Source organism: Montipora capricornis, chromosome 4, assembly GCF_036669925.1.
Source record: "Montipora capricornis isolate CH-2021 chromosome 4, ASM3666992v2, whole genome shotgun sequence".
NCBI classification, from domain to species: domain Eukaryota; kingdom Metazoa; phylum Cnidaria; class Anthozoa; order Scleractinia; family Acroporidae; genus Montipora; species Montipora capricornis.
The window spans coordinates 52700463-52714322 of NC_090886.1; the positions used below are offsets into that span (position 1 = coordinate 52700463).

The following is a 13860-nucleotide window of genomic DNA, read 5'->3' on the forward strand; positions in this document are numbered from 1 at the left end:
TTTTTACAAGAATATGTCTCCAAAACCTGGTTACTCTTCTATTTTTAATGATCCAAGGTCTTGATTAAATCAAATTGTGCTTTCAAGAACTCAACGTGTTTATTTAAATTTGGATAACAGATGGATGACAGGCAATGAAGCACATAAAATAGTTTTATATAATAATAATTATTATTTTACCAGTAATAGGGAAGATTAACCCCAACCTGACCCTAATTTTTGTTTAGGTAATCTAAGAGCCGATTAATAACATTCCCCACAGCTCAGGCGAGTCAGTCAGACACTTTTCTACATATGAATCTCTATAATAATGACCACAACCAAGTTCATCCTATCCCTTAACCCTCTTTAGGCTTAATTTAGACTCAAATTTCTAAATCTAAGCATAACGGAGCTAAATTAATGTAACAACGTGTTCGTGAACATTTAACATCCAATAAGAACTCACACATCTTTCAGCACATTTGTGGGTCAGGAGCATGCAGAGATTTGTGCTCAGATAATTGCTTTTCAATCCTTGACACCGCCTGCAAGCCTTTTCAGTTGAAAATCAAGGAGGCCTTACACATTGGTTGGAAAAACTCCTCATTAAACAAACAAGTTAATCATGTCAATTTAACACTTTCATTTTAATTTCTTCGTGTTAAATACCCTTTGTTTTTCTATCATTGTACTTTCTATTCCCAATATTCACGTTGTTATTTAGTATTCATACTTCCTATTAGGGAGGCGCGGTGGCCTCATGGTTAGTGCGCTCGACTCCGGATCGAGTAGTCCGGGTTCGGGTCCTGGCCGGGGACATTGTGTTGTGTTCTTGGGAAAGATACTTTACTCTCACGGTGCCTCTCTCCATCCAGGTGTATAAATGGGTACCGGCGAATTTAATGCTGGGGGTAGCCCTGTGATGGACTAGTATCCCATCCAGGGGGAGTAGAAATACTCCTAGTCGCTTCATACTACAGAAACCGGAGATAAGCACCGGAATGATGGGCCTTCTAGGCTCGTAAGCAGACTTTACCTTACTTCCTATTTAGCTATCTTTTATTTCACACCGACTAGCGGTTCATTTGTATTCGCAACTGACGATGGATGTTGGTCATCCGAAACATGTTTTGTAAACTTAAAACGGTGTGTTTCTACTTGAAAAATATAACAACTGTGCCTCACATGAGTGGTATGTTGACACACTGCCTCACAAATTGTGCTTGTCACAACTCAACAATGTAAGGTTACAAACTCAAATGGTTACATGCAGTACTCCAAAAAGCATATTACCTAAGTTGTCCAGTTTGGCTCTCATCCAATGTTTTGAACACTAGGTAATTCTCCAGACGTGCTGTTGGAAATTAGACAACCAACTAATAAGGCTTAGATAGAGAGATCTTTGCAGGGATTTAAATCCGTGTCAATGTCATTACCAGTAGGTCATAAAATATTATCATCTCGTTGTTTTAATAAGTACAGACAGCTGACAAGAAGCATTGGCTACTTAATTAACCGGTCAAAAACTTTGTCCCCTCCACTAACCCATTGACTCATGGAAATGAGACTCACCAGATTTTATTCTGTCTTACAATGCCAGACGATTTTACTCGTTAACCGGGGGAATTGTAGGACGCCTGAGGGGTTAATGGGTTAAGTAGTCAAAAACTAAATATGATCAGCGCACTTTTAAAAATGGAATAGCCGCAGACACTCTTAGAGAAAGGTACCATCAGGCCCCACGTTGATACAGTGGTTTATTCTATTCAAACTAGGCACCAACTTTGACTTTTTTTAAACCCCTGATCATCATTAGTAAATTATATCAAAATATGATGGAAATGGGAATTCAGAATAAAACACATACAACTTGAGGATTTGAAGAAATGCATCAAACAATCAAAATCCTGCCAAGAGATCCAATGAGGTGGCTACAAATTAAAGAAACAACAAAAAAAGTACGCGTCATGTAATTCTGAAATTGTTACTTAATATTCTGCAACAGCAACTACTATACAGCATGGCTCTCATTACACAGTTATTATTACCACAATAGCCGTATGACCATTTGCGGATGCTGCGAAGGCAGCACTTTCTGATTAATAGTCATTGAAAGACTTTGAGTGTTGCTCCAGCTGGAGTCTAACTCACAATCTCCCGCAAGGTGCCCATAGGCAGATGCGCAACCAACTGAGCCAACCGTACCAATCAGCGGTTTCAAGACAGAGTCTAGTTTACCAGAAAGCATTGCATAAAAGCAAAATCAAGATAGGACAGACTGATAAGAGGTTTATACCAAAAATATGAAAAGAAACAATTGCAAAAGCAATGGTGAGAGTTCAGAAATGGAATGAAAAAACAAGTTGAAATTACATGGAATTATTACACATGATAGTTGATCAACTTTGCTGTTAAGACAAATAGCAATTATTAATTAATCATTAATCTTTCATAATCATTATTAATGTTGAATGAATAATTTCATTGATTTTATCTTACGCTTCTACCGCAGAGTTTCTCAAGTGCTTGTCTAACAGCATACCTTCATAGAAAAAAAATCAGTTAATATTAATTATGTAAGCATTAGTTTCATCTTTACTCTCCCTGCCAGCAAAGCCTTTCTAGCACTCTGCAGAAATCGTGTTAAGTCTTTATTGAGTATATGCAAACCATTGCTAGTCTCAAACCCAGGCCAAGTCTCGATTGCACTCGTAGACGCCATATTGATTTTCGTACTGAGGGCTCAATTTTGACCTTCGACCTGTCAAAAATAATTATGATGCGCGCACTGCCAAAACCGGTTTGACTGAAGTGACTAGCCCAGAACCTTGGGCTGCGGTGACTGAAAAGACTTGACACGATTTCTGCAGAGCCTCTGTTGCTTGCCCTCTGGTCAGTTTTAGAGAGGTTCTACTAGAAGGCTAATCTTTACTTAATGGTCACTAGAAACTGACTTAATTTCATTAAAGTGTGTACGAGTAAAGCGGAAAAGATAAAGAGTAACTAAAGTAAGCGGTTTTTTTGTTGCTGTTGTTCTATCAAACAAAAAAAATTGACTCAGAACGACAAACTTAAAATTGGCTACCAGCCAAATATTGGGTTGTTGTATAGGAAGCTAGCATCCTACTGTAGTTATCACCTGTTTTGAGCACATCATTAAACAAGAACAACAACAACCACTTCATTCATTCAGCCCAGTGAAGAGGATAATTTTGTTAATCCATTGACCCCTGGAAGAGAGACTTGACAGATTTTACTCTGTCTATACTGTAAATGCCAGACGATTTAACTCGTCAACCAGGGGAGTCCTAGGGCATTAAAATGAAGCTTGACTGAAGAGTACCCAGCCACTTATTGCACGTTTTTATAGGATTCTGACTTGTTCTTTAAACAAAAGGGCTGCCAAATGCTTTTAATACTGTTCTACATTGGCCTGGTATTCGTCAGTTACTCCAAAATTATACTTGTCTCATTAAGGGCAAGAACAAAAAGGTTTTCTAAAATGGACCATTGCTTTGCTGAACATTTATTGTAAAGAATGCTTTCTTTTCTTTTCTTATTTAAACCAGCAGTGAGTTGCTGAAATCCAAGATGAACGAGACATCTTGAGTAATACAAACCACATCCCAGCAACTTAACTGGCTTGTGGTACAAGACTGTATGGTATTTGGCAAAAAGCATTTTTAATTGTTTTTCACATATTGGGGAGCTTTATAATTAGTGCAGGATGGTTTTGAGATACAGAAGAAAACCGGAAACAAACATTTTGCATGCAAGGACAGTAGTCTCTCCCAAGATTTGTAAACTTATCGTCTCTATACTAACAGTAAAAAGATACTGTGCTTAGTGATACAAATGTGGTAGTGTCCAGGCAAGATAAAAAGGAAAACTGCTCACCTCCAGCTACTGTCTGTGGTTTAAAAAGTTGCTTGCTTAACCCATTCACACCTCAAACACACTAGGACGCCCCCCAGTTGATAAGTAAAATGGTCTGGCGTTGGACAGCGGAAAATCTGTTAAGTGTCACTCCCAGTGGTCAATGGGTTAAGGTCCCTAATGTTTAATTATTTTGCCATCAGAGGTTCAGATGGCAAAACCATCCGATGACAAAAATAATTTTATTGTTACTATTGTTATTTATTGTAGGCAAGATAAAAGGAATGGACTACCAACAATCTTGCACTGAAACACACCTCTTGTGAAGAAAAAGCTTCCTGAACTTATCTTTTTCACAGCTGGTAAATTTGTCATAAACCATAGCCAAAAGCTATAACAATTAATTTAAAAATTAGAAGGAAAGAATCAAGTGGAACTGTTAAGAATATTTATCTACTTCAATACATTGATTATTTCATGACTAGGTCTAAATTTAACCAATACTTCAGAAATTACAGGAGTCCCCCATAAACGAGAAAACAGCACACATTTATTGTCTTTATCAGGTACTGTATTATGTCTTAAATTTAGTTAGGACCTAGAGTTGTGGGCCAGCAAGCCATGCAAGACATAAGCTAAGACTAATCAATATCTGACTCCAATTTTTCTTTAAGCCGGTGATACACGGTTCAACATTTGTTGATCAACAACTGTTGAACAGTGTGTCGTGTCATGTTGAATGTTGGAATATGCAAATCAACAAGTTGAACGTTGTTGAAAGATGTTGAACGAAAATAGAGACGAGCTCTATTCCGTTCAACACGTTTGTGCAAGATTGTTCAACTTTGTTGAGCAACAAATGTTGCAAGATGTTGACCGTGTGTCATCGGCCTTAGGCTTAGTAAAGACATAGTATTCTATAGCTAGGTAACCTTTCAACGTTAGGCTCAATTTAGACAAAGCGTAGTTACCCTGATTTAATCTGTCTCACACGTGAGGCGATACATGACTTGCAAATTTATTTTACTAGCAGGGCATAATGAATAACCACATCAATGGCCAAATCAACCCTAAACTTTGTTTAGGCTCAATTTAGACTTAATTTAGACAAGATTTTCTAAATCTCAGTGCAACAGGGCTGATTAAACATGCTTCGATAAATGACTCGCATGGCTCGTTGGCTCGCAGAGTGTCTGTCCCCTCTTAAATTTAAGGTAGTCTACACTCTAACCACGTTGCGGACCTATATTGTAGGAAGACATGCGCAGTTGTGTTATAAAAAATGAAGCACATGGCGTGTTGATTGAAACTTGGTTAAATTCGTGTTGTTAGTGCTATTTCATTGCGGTTAGATCCGAAATAGTCTACATTCTGGCTACGAGGACGGTCGTTAGTGTATTTTCTTGACGATGTCAAGCGTATTTTTGAGAGATGTGTGTGGATTAGCGCCTTTTGATTGTTCAGATACGGCTGGAATTTCTGCACGATGGGAAAGATGGCTTCGAGCGTTTGAGTTATTTGCAAATGGAAAAGGAATCAAACATGCTGACCAGAAGAAAGCTTTGACGTTGCATACCGCCGGGTTAAGTGTTCAGGATATTTTCTTCACAATGGATGCATGAAGGAACAAGCGAAAACAATATCTGAAAGCGAAGGATGCGTTGAATAAATATTTTAAGCTGCAAGCAAATGTTCCGTAGGAAAGGCTTTGTGTTCGTGAGATGAGTCAACTGCCAAGCGAAACTGTGGAACGGTTCGTGACGAGATTGAGGCACAAAGCCCAATCTTGTGAATTTGGAGATGCTGCTGCTGTGGATGAGCAAACCCGCGACCAGGAGATCAGCAAGTGTTTGGCACACAACATTCGCCGCAAGCTTCTTGAGAAGGAAAAATTTGACTCTTCGTGCAAGCAACTGAGAGAAATTAATCGCTTGCGTTATGGAAGATTCTGAGAAACAGTCGCACAAGATTGAAGGTGCAGCTAACGAAGTGAACCGTAATTGGTGTGAATTCGAATGAAAAAGGAAACCCGAGAGTAGATGGAAAACAAAGTGCCATCCGATGTTTTTGTTGTTGAAATGTGGGTCATAAGGCCGATGATGCAGGGGCAACCAACGATAATCTTTGCTGCGTGAAATATGAGTTTGAGAGAGTCAAACTGTTCTAAGAATTTCGGTTTTACGTTGCAAACAGCAAAAGATTCGGCAACCAGGGAAAAATATTCCCGCACTTTTTCGTAAAGGATATTTTTGCAATTTTTGGCACTCAAGGAGGCTCGAAATACTTTCTCCTGTTTTCAAACAAATAATCATGTTCTGTCCTTAGATACAGTTAGGGTAACCATATCAAGACGTTAAGTGCCCATCATAGATTTCTCACATGATATTTTCCTCCAAAATATAGTTACCATGGCAACGATGTAAGGCATTTCTTTGAGCCTTAAAATCAACTTATATTGTCTTTTTCGAAAAAACGGGACGCTGAAATCTTTCCATTCAGCGTTACCAAATTATGCTAGAAATAATCTCTAAAATATTTAAAATTCAACAAAATCTGTAGGCCAGTTTTTCAGAAAAATCAGTTTCTTTGAAATGTCTCTAACTTTTTTTTTTCACCTACGGAATTGTTTTAAATTTGAAAGACAAACGTTTTAAATTAATCTAAGCTAGCATGCAAAAAATAAAAAAAAAAAAAACACCGTCCGGAAGCAGAGATATAAACGAGTAAAGTTGCAAAAACAGGAAAAAAAGGGGGGATACAAGAACAACATTTACGCATGCGTCACCCGCCCATTCGAGTCCCGCGCGTGAGTGGAGCTATGGGCCAACACAAACGGATTTAAGTGACCATTAAACTGTTTGGGTAGAATTTTCGTTGTTTTCGTGAATTGGACATGTCTTTTTATATTCCATGTATATAGGAATTAGAAAAAAGGTGAGCGAAATTAGCGACATTTGTTTATTTTTTGTGACCCATTTTGAATTATAAGTTGACGTGAGTAGCTTTTCGAATTGCGTGTGTGGCTTACGCGCGCGCTCAGTTGAAAACCCTTTCGAGCCTCCTTAAAAAGGTTTCCCAGCAGTTTCGGATAAGCAAATGGTTCCCTGGAAGGTAACATTCAACTAGCAATTTCTGAAATGAAGATTTCGTTCCCTAGACTTTTCGGACACTTCAATTTTCAGCAAAGATATCCGAACAGATCAAATTATTCTAGGTGATAAAAACATCTCTCCGGACAGTCTTCACACATTACAAGGAGCCTAGAAATGTCTCTCAAAGGCTTAATTTGCTTGTTGGGTACCCTTGTGATAAAGTTTTCCCTGCAAGAGGAAAACGTTGAAGAAAGTGTAATAATCCGGGCCATTTCGAGAAACTGTACAAAACTAAACTGAAGACATCAGAGGGGAGGAAAGGTGGCAAGGATCGCAGAATAAGGCAAGTAGATTTTGGAGTTGATGAAAATGATGATAGTGAATATGCTTTTGGTGTTTTGGTTGGTGCAGATAACCCAGAATATGGCAAAATTTATGTGAAGATAGGAGGGCTGAAAGTTACCATGATTATTGATTCTGGTGTTAGTTGCAATGTTTTAGATCGCAATTTGTTGGAGTATTTTAAAGCAAGTAAGGTCCGATGTGTGTCAGGCAAGGCTACTTAGACATTGTATTCGTATGGTAGTAAGCAGCCATTGCTCGTTGCAGGCATTTTTACTGCAGATGTGTTAGTTCGAAATAGAGAGTTAAGTGAAGTTGAATTTGTTGTTATAGAGAGTGAGGGACGTGCCCTTCTGAGGTGAGAGACAGCTATTGCTCTAGGTAGTTTCTCCTATAAGCCTGGTGGTTTCCTGAGGTCTCCTTGCATAACAACCTGCTATATGAACAGGAAAAGGAAACAAACAGCGGTTACAAACATTTTCATTTTATACTTGACGTTTCGTATGTTGCAGCATACATCATCAGAAGTGACGGTTAAAGACCCTTTATCACTTACCTTGATGCACCGCGGCAAACAACCGAATCGTGGACCACGAAACCGCCATTATACGCGAATTATTGATTGGAAAGAAAATCCGTGTCCATCGTGTTTCTTATTGTTGGTTCTACGTCGTGTTTAAGTGTTTCCGAACTCGACAATTCTCTTCTGATAAGTTGACATTTCCTTGGGTAGTAGTAATCGAGTAATGCCGCGACCGAGCGGAAAGAAGAATTGGTCAAGGTTTGGTTGCGAGAATCAGTCTTCTCTCTGTGGACAAGCAGTAAGCACCTTACAGGATACGGCAGCAATACTCACAGAGAGTTTGCGGAGTTTCTCCTTCATCGTGAAACCTCCTTTTCGGCTCCGCAGGATGGCATTTCCAAGAAGAGGCGACGTGATGCACTGCAGTCGTCTTCAAATTTCATGGACCAAGAAGTTCCGCCATCGTCTAGCCAGTTATCTAGTACATCTCATTGCGTGAATGGACAATGGACAATGTCCTCGCACGGCTCGCTTCGCGACAGTGATTTAAACAAATAACAGACTTCAATAACTGTACATTTAATGTCTTTGTTGCTGAAAAAATATTCGAAGTTTGTTCTGGCTTTGACAAAGTAGTAAAGAATTCTTTACGCGCAATTGAACAATGTCCGTTAGATCAATTACTCGAAACAGATTCCGCTGCGAGCGATGGTCAAATTACTCTACACACAAACCTGCCCGTTTCACCGTGACTGTTCGTTTCAGATTTGAAAGCATAATTTGATCCGGTCAATGATAAAATCGATACCTTTCTGAATCATAGAATCGAAATGACTAACAAGTTGGCAATTTTTTGAAGATCATCAACGCAATACTGTACATCCGATTACTTGGATTGCTTGAACTAGAAAGTTCTTGCTCTGACAATGTCTGGAAGATAAACACTGTTTTGTTTTCGGTAAGTCAGTTTCTCAAAGAATGACTCCGCTACGACCGTTGATCAAATTAAGTTAGTAAATAAAATCAGCACAAACCTGCCCGTTTCACCGTGACTGTTCGGTTGAGATGTGAAAGCATAATTTGATAATTTGATTCAGTCAATGATAAAATCCACATCTTCTGAATCGAAGTGACCAACAAGTTGGCATTTTTGAACATCATTAACGCAATACATCAATTAGTTGGATCGCTTGAACTGGATCGTTCTTGCTTTGACGAGATCTGGAAAAGAAACCCTGTTTTGTTTTCGGTACATCAGTTTCTCAAAGAAGACTCCGCTGCGATTGTTGCGCGGATCGAGTCGAGTTCAGTAAATAAAATGTACACACAAACCTTCCCCTTTCACACTGACTGTTTTTGTTCAGTTTTCCAAAAATTTCTCCTCTCAAAATAAAATTGAAACCCTCTGAAAAGAGCCAAAAATGTGGATCGCTAAAGAGGGTAGTGGGTGACTGCTTTGTATTTCATAATAAACAAATCGTGGTGCATCATGGTAAGTGAGAATGGGTCTTTAAAACTGTTACACAGAATTTTAAAAACTAGAGCGAGGAACTGGTGACTAGTTAAAAAGTGTGATAACAAAATCGTAACTTCCGGTAGTCGATTCTTACGGAAGAAATTAATAAAGAAAAAGCTTCTCACTACCAATGTTTTCATTGAGAGAGGGTTTTAAGTCACTGATTAATAGAGTTTCTTTAATTTTACACTGCAAGTCGGACTTTCCAGTAGCGAGGATTTCAAAATGGTCCCATTTGATGTTATGACCGGTAGAAATTGTATGGTCTGCAACAGCAGAGGCGTGGCCGACTTGTGTAAGAGCTTTGAAATGCTCGGACTTCCTGTCATGCAATCTTCTTTTTGTTTTTCCGATGTAGAAGGAATCACAGTCACAACAACTTTCTTTGTATTCTTTTTTAGATATTTGAGAACGTCTGAAACGATCTTAACCCTGCAAGTGTTTTGAAAAATAACCCTAAGATTGACACAGCCATAAAACTTACTAATACAAGATTTAACACGTCGAGTAAGAGCTTCACTTTGAAAGCCCAAAAAAGGCAAGACAAGAATGATATCTTTCTTAGGAACAGTGGTGGCAGGTTCAGCAGACCTGTTCTTTTGTCTGTTCAAAACATCATTAATGTTATAACAAAGAACGCCTCTTGGGTAACCATTTTGAAGGAGAGTGTTCTTGAGATCGAAGAGAGTCGACTGTAACAAGGAAGAACTCGAGCAGATGCGTAAGCAGCGATAGGTGAGGGTGCGGATTAAATTTATTTTATACTTTCTAGGAGTGAAAGAGTCCCACTTGGTGTAGAGGCCAGTGAAAGTTGTTTTGCGATGTACTGTTGTTGTGAAATTGTTGAGATTGCGTTTAATGCGGACATCTAAAAATGGAATCTCCTGGTTTTCTTCAAGTTCCATTGTAAATTTGATATTAGGATGTCTGGTGTTAAAAAAATGCAGACAACTTGCCACAGTGGCTTCACTGCCAAACAAACAAAATGTGTCATCCACATATCTAAACCAAATGGAGGGACGAGAATCTACATTAGCCAACCATTTCTGTTCAAAGTCACACATGAAAATGTTAGCTAATACTGGGCCTAGCGGAGACCCCATTGCAACGCCATCGATTTGGTCGTAATAATGACCATCAAATAAAAAGTGGCTTTTCTTCCTTGTAAACTCGAGCAAGGTTTTGAGGACATGTCGCGGTAAGGCAGGAGGGTCAGGAAGAGAGTAAAACTTGGAAAGACAAATTTCTATTGTCTCGTCGAGTGGAACGTTCGTGAATAAGGAACACACGTCAAAACAGCACATTATTTCATCGTTGTGTTGATGAGTCTTCGCCCAATCCACAAAAGAGAAGGAGTCCTTGATAGTGAATTGGTTGGTGGAGATCGGTTTAAGGACATCAACAAGAAAAGAGGCGAGATTGTAGTTGTATGTGTTAACTGAAGAGACAATCGGGCGAAGGGGGCAACCAGTTTTGTGGACTTTAGGAAGACCATAAAGAACACCAGCAGTAGATCCACAAGGAAGAATTTTTCTAAATGTAGCTTCATCAATTATGCAATCTCGCTTGAGGTTACGAAGATAGGAAATAAGACTGTTATCCCTAGACTTGGTTGGGTTGTGCGACAACAACTTAAATTTCGTTCCGGAAATCAACTGTTTCATTTCATCGTCACTTCTGATGATGTATGCTGCAACATACGAAACGTCAAGTATAAAATGAAAATGTTTGTAACCGCTGTTTGTTTTCTTTTCCTGTTGAAATTGAAATGGCCAAAGGTCAAAAGTATTTATGATGTAACCTGCTATATATTTTTAAAATTTGTTATACACATAAAGGCAACTAAATGATGATGATAGGTGTGATGAAGCTGGGACCTGAAATTAATTCACTGCAGTCATGTACTGAAGGGGAAAACAGGGAACCCAGTATTTTAGACAAGTTTCCAGGATGTTGTAAAGGCATTCGAAAACTGAAGGATTTGCAGTTAAAGATTCCTATTGATGCAGAGGTACGACCTGTAGCACAGGCAATAAGACGCGTCCCCTATCATTTCCTGGATAAATTAACCAACCAATTGAAGGAACTTGTTGAACTTGACATTATTGAGAAAGTCAGCGGACCAAGTTCATGGGTCTCACCAGTGGCCAGTAGTAGTTGTACCAAAGCCAACGGGTGACGTCCGTTTATGCGTGGATATGCGGCAAGCCAACATGGCAGTGAAACGAGAACGGTATCCGATACCTACCATTGATAAATTCTTACAGGATTTAAATCAAAGCCATTTTCAGTAAGCTAGATCTTAATCCTGCTTACCATCAGATTGAGTTGGCCCCAGATTCGAGAGATATCACCACATTTGGTACCCACGATGGCGTGTACCGATACAAACGGCTTATGTTCGGTACAAGTTGTGCGTCAGAGATGTATCAGAAAGTCATCCGTCAAGTCCTACAATACTGTGAGGGTGTTCACAATATTTTTGATGATGTGATAGGCCATGCTGCCAGGGAAGAGGAACATGATCAGAGATTTGAGAATGTAGTCAGAGTGCTGAGCAGCAAGGGTTTGACTGTAAACCGCGACAAGTGTCAATTTGAGATGTCGCATCTGGAATTTATGGGTTATGTGCTGTCAGCACGCGGAATTCGACCTGCAGATGTTAAAGTTAAAGCTGTTGTTGAGGCCCATGAGCCGAAGAATGCTTCCGAGGTAAGAAGCTCCCTCGGTCTTGTTAAATTTACAGCGCGTTTTTTTCCAGACCTGTTAACAGTATGAGCACCCTTACGCCAACTTACAAAGAATGGAGAATCATTTGTTTGGGATCAGGAACAGCTACAATCATTCGATGAGACAAAGAGGCAACTTGCCAGTGCTGAGACACTTGGTTATTTTGATAAGAATGCACAAACTAAAGTAATTACTGATGTAAGCCCCATAGGATTAGGAGTTGTTTTCGTCCAACAGCAAGAGAAGAGCTACGAGTTATTAGCTATGCAAGCCGTAGTTTGTCTGATACAGAACGCCATTACTCACAAACTGAGAAAGAGGCGTTAGCCATTGTGTGGGAGTGTGAGAGATTTCATGCCTATTCCTATGGAGCTGAATTTGAGCTGATGACTGACCACAAGCCCCTAGAATGTATCCTCTCTCCCAAATCTAAGGCCTGTGCAAGGATTGAGAGGTGGCTTCTAAGGATGCAACCCTACAAGTTTTCAGTCAAATACATTCCAGGTCCTAAGAACATAATTTGCAGATTCCTTATCACGCCTGTTGCATCCAACGTCAAATTCAAAAGAGAAAAACCAGACAGATGAGTATGTGAAATGGGTAGCCCAAGAGTCCACACCCGGTGCCTTAACAACTCGTGAAATTGAGAGCATCTCGGAGAATGATCCAGAACTGCAAAGTGTACGAGAATGTCTCTTAAGTGGGAGGTGGCATGACATTGAATTTAAAGAGCACTTACCTATGCGAAGTGAATTGTGTGCCATCGGAAAGCTTGTTTCTCGTGGAACTCGAATTGTAGTACCAAACGAACTTCGGAGTCACGTACTGGAGCTAGCACATGAAGGTCATCCTGGCATCGTGGCAATGAAACAACGATTGAGAGAACATGTAAGACATGCCATGATTGTCAGCTAGTCTCACAACCCTTAAAACCTGAACCAATGACACGTACAGAATTACCTTCAGTGCCCTGGCAACATCTAGCCGCTGACCTGCTGGGCCCACTGCCTCCTGGCGATTACATTTTTGTTGTAGTTGACTACGACAGCAGATTCTTTGAGATGGAATTTACCAAGTCATTAACCGCTGAGAAGATTGTATCACTAATGTTCAAGATGTTTGTCACTCATGGCCTTCCTTGTTCCTTAAGAACAGACAATGGACCGCAGTTTATCATTGATCACTTCAAAGGGTACCTGGAGAAAAACGTATTGAACATAGACAAACCACACCCTTATGGCCACAGGCCAGTGGAGAAATTGAAAGGCAGAACCGCACTATTATGAAACGCTTACGTATTACTCAAGCAGAGGACCGTGATTGGAGATCGCAGATAGATGATTTCTTGATGATGTATCGCAGTACACCGCATTCAACAACTGGAGCTAGCCCTGCGGAATTTTTGTTTGGCCGAAAGATTAGAACCAAGTTACCACAGCTTCAGGAGTTTACCTGTGAAGATGAAGTCATAGACCGCGACAGTAAGAGGAAGGAGAAAGGGAAGATTTATGCGGACTGCAAAAGGAATGCATGCAAAAATTACATTCAGAAAGGTGACAAAGTGTTACTCAGGCAGGAGAGAGACAATAAGTTGTCAATACCATTCAAACAAGTACCTTTTACAGTTGTTCAAAAAATGGAAACAGTGTTCTCGTTGAAGCTGATGGTGTACAGTACCGACGAAATGTAACCCATGTTAAAAGGTATCTGGAGCGTGAGGATCTCAAACCCAAGGTTGAATCATCAGATGCTGTTGTAGACAGAGATCTGGCAGCTAACCCGGAAAGTCAAGCGTTGAA

General features: G+C 39.8%; 1 protein-coding gene across 1 annotated transcript in view; it reads right to left on the minus strand.

The window, feature by feature from the left end:
• Nucleotides 1–13860, minus strand: part of LOC138047365 (two pore channel protein 1-like) — a 66735-nt gene that overhangs the window by 20054 nt on the left and 32821 nt on the right. The window contains exons 10-13 of the mRNA XM_068894191.1: nucleotides 4176–4249; nucleotides 2482–2524; nucleotides 1850–1913; nucleotides 1276–1336 (exon numbers count right to left, since the gene is read on the minus strand). Of these exons, the coding sequence (XP_068750292.1) occupies nucleotides 1276–1336; nucleotides 1850–1913; nucleotides 2482–2524; nucleotides 4176–4249 (242 nt within the window). The remainder of the gene's footprint in view (nucleotides 1–1275; nucleotides 1337–1849; nucleotides 1914–2481; nucleotides 2525–4175; nucleotides 4250–13860) is intronic.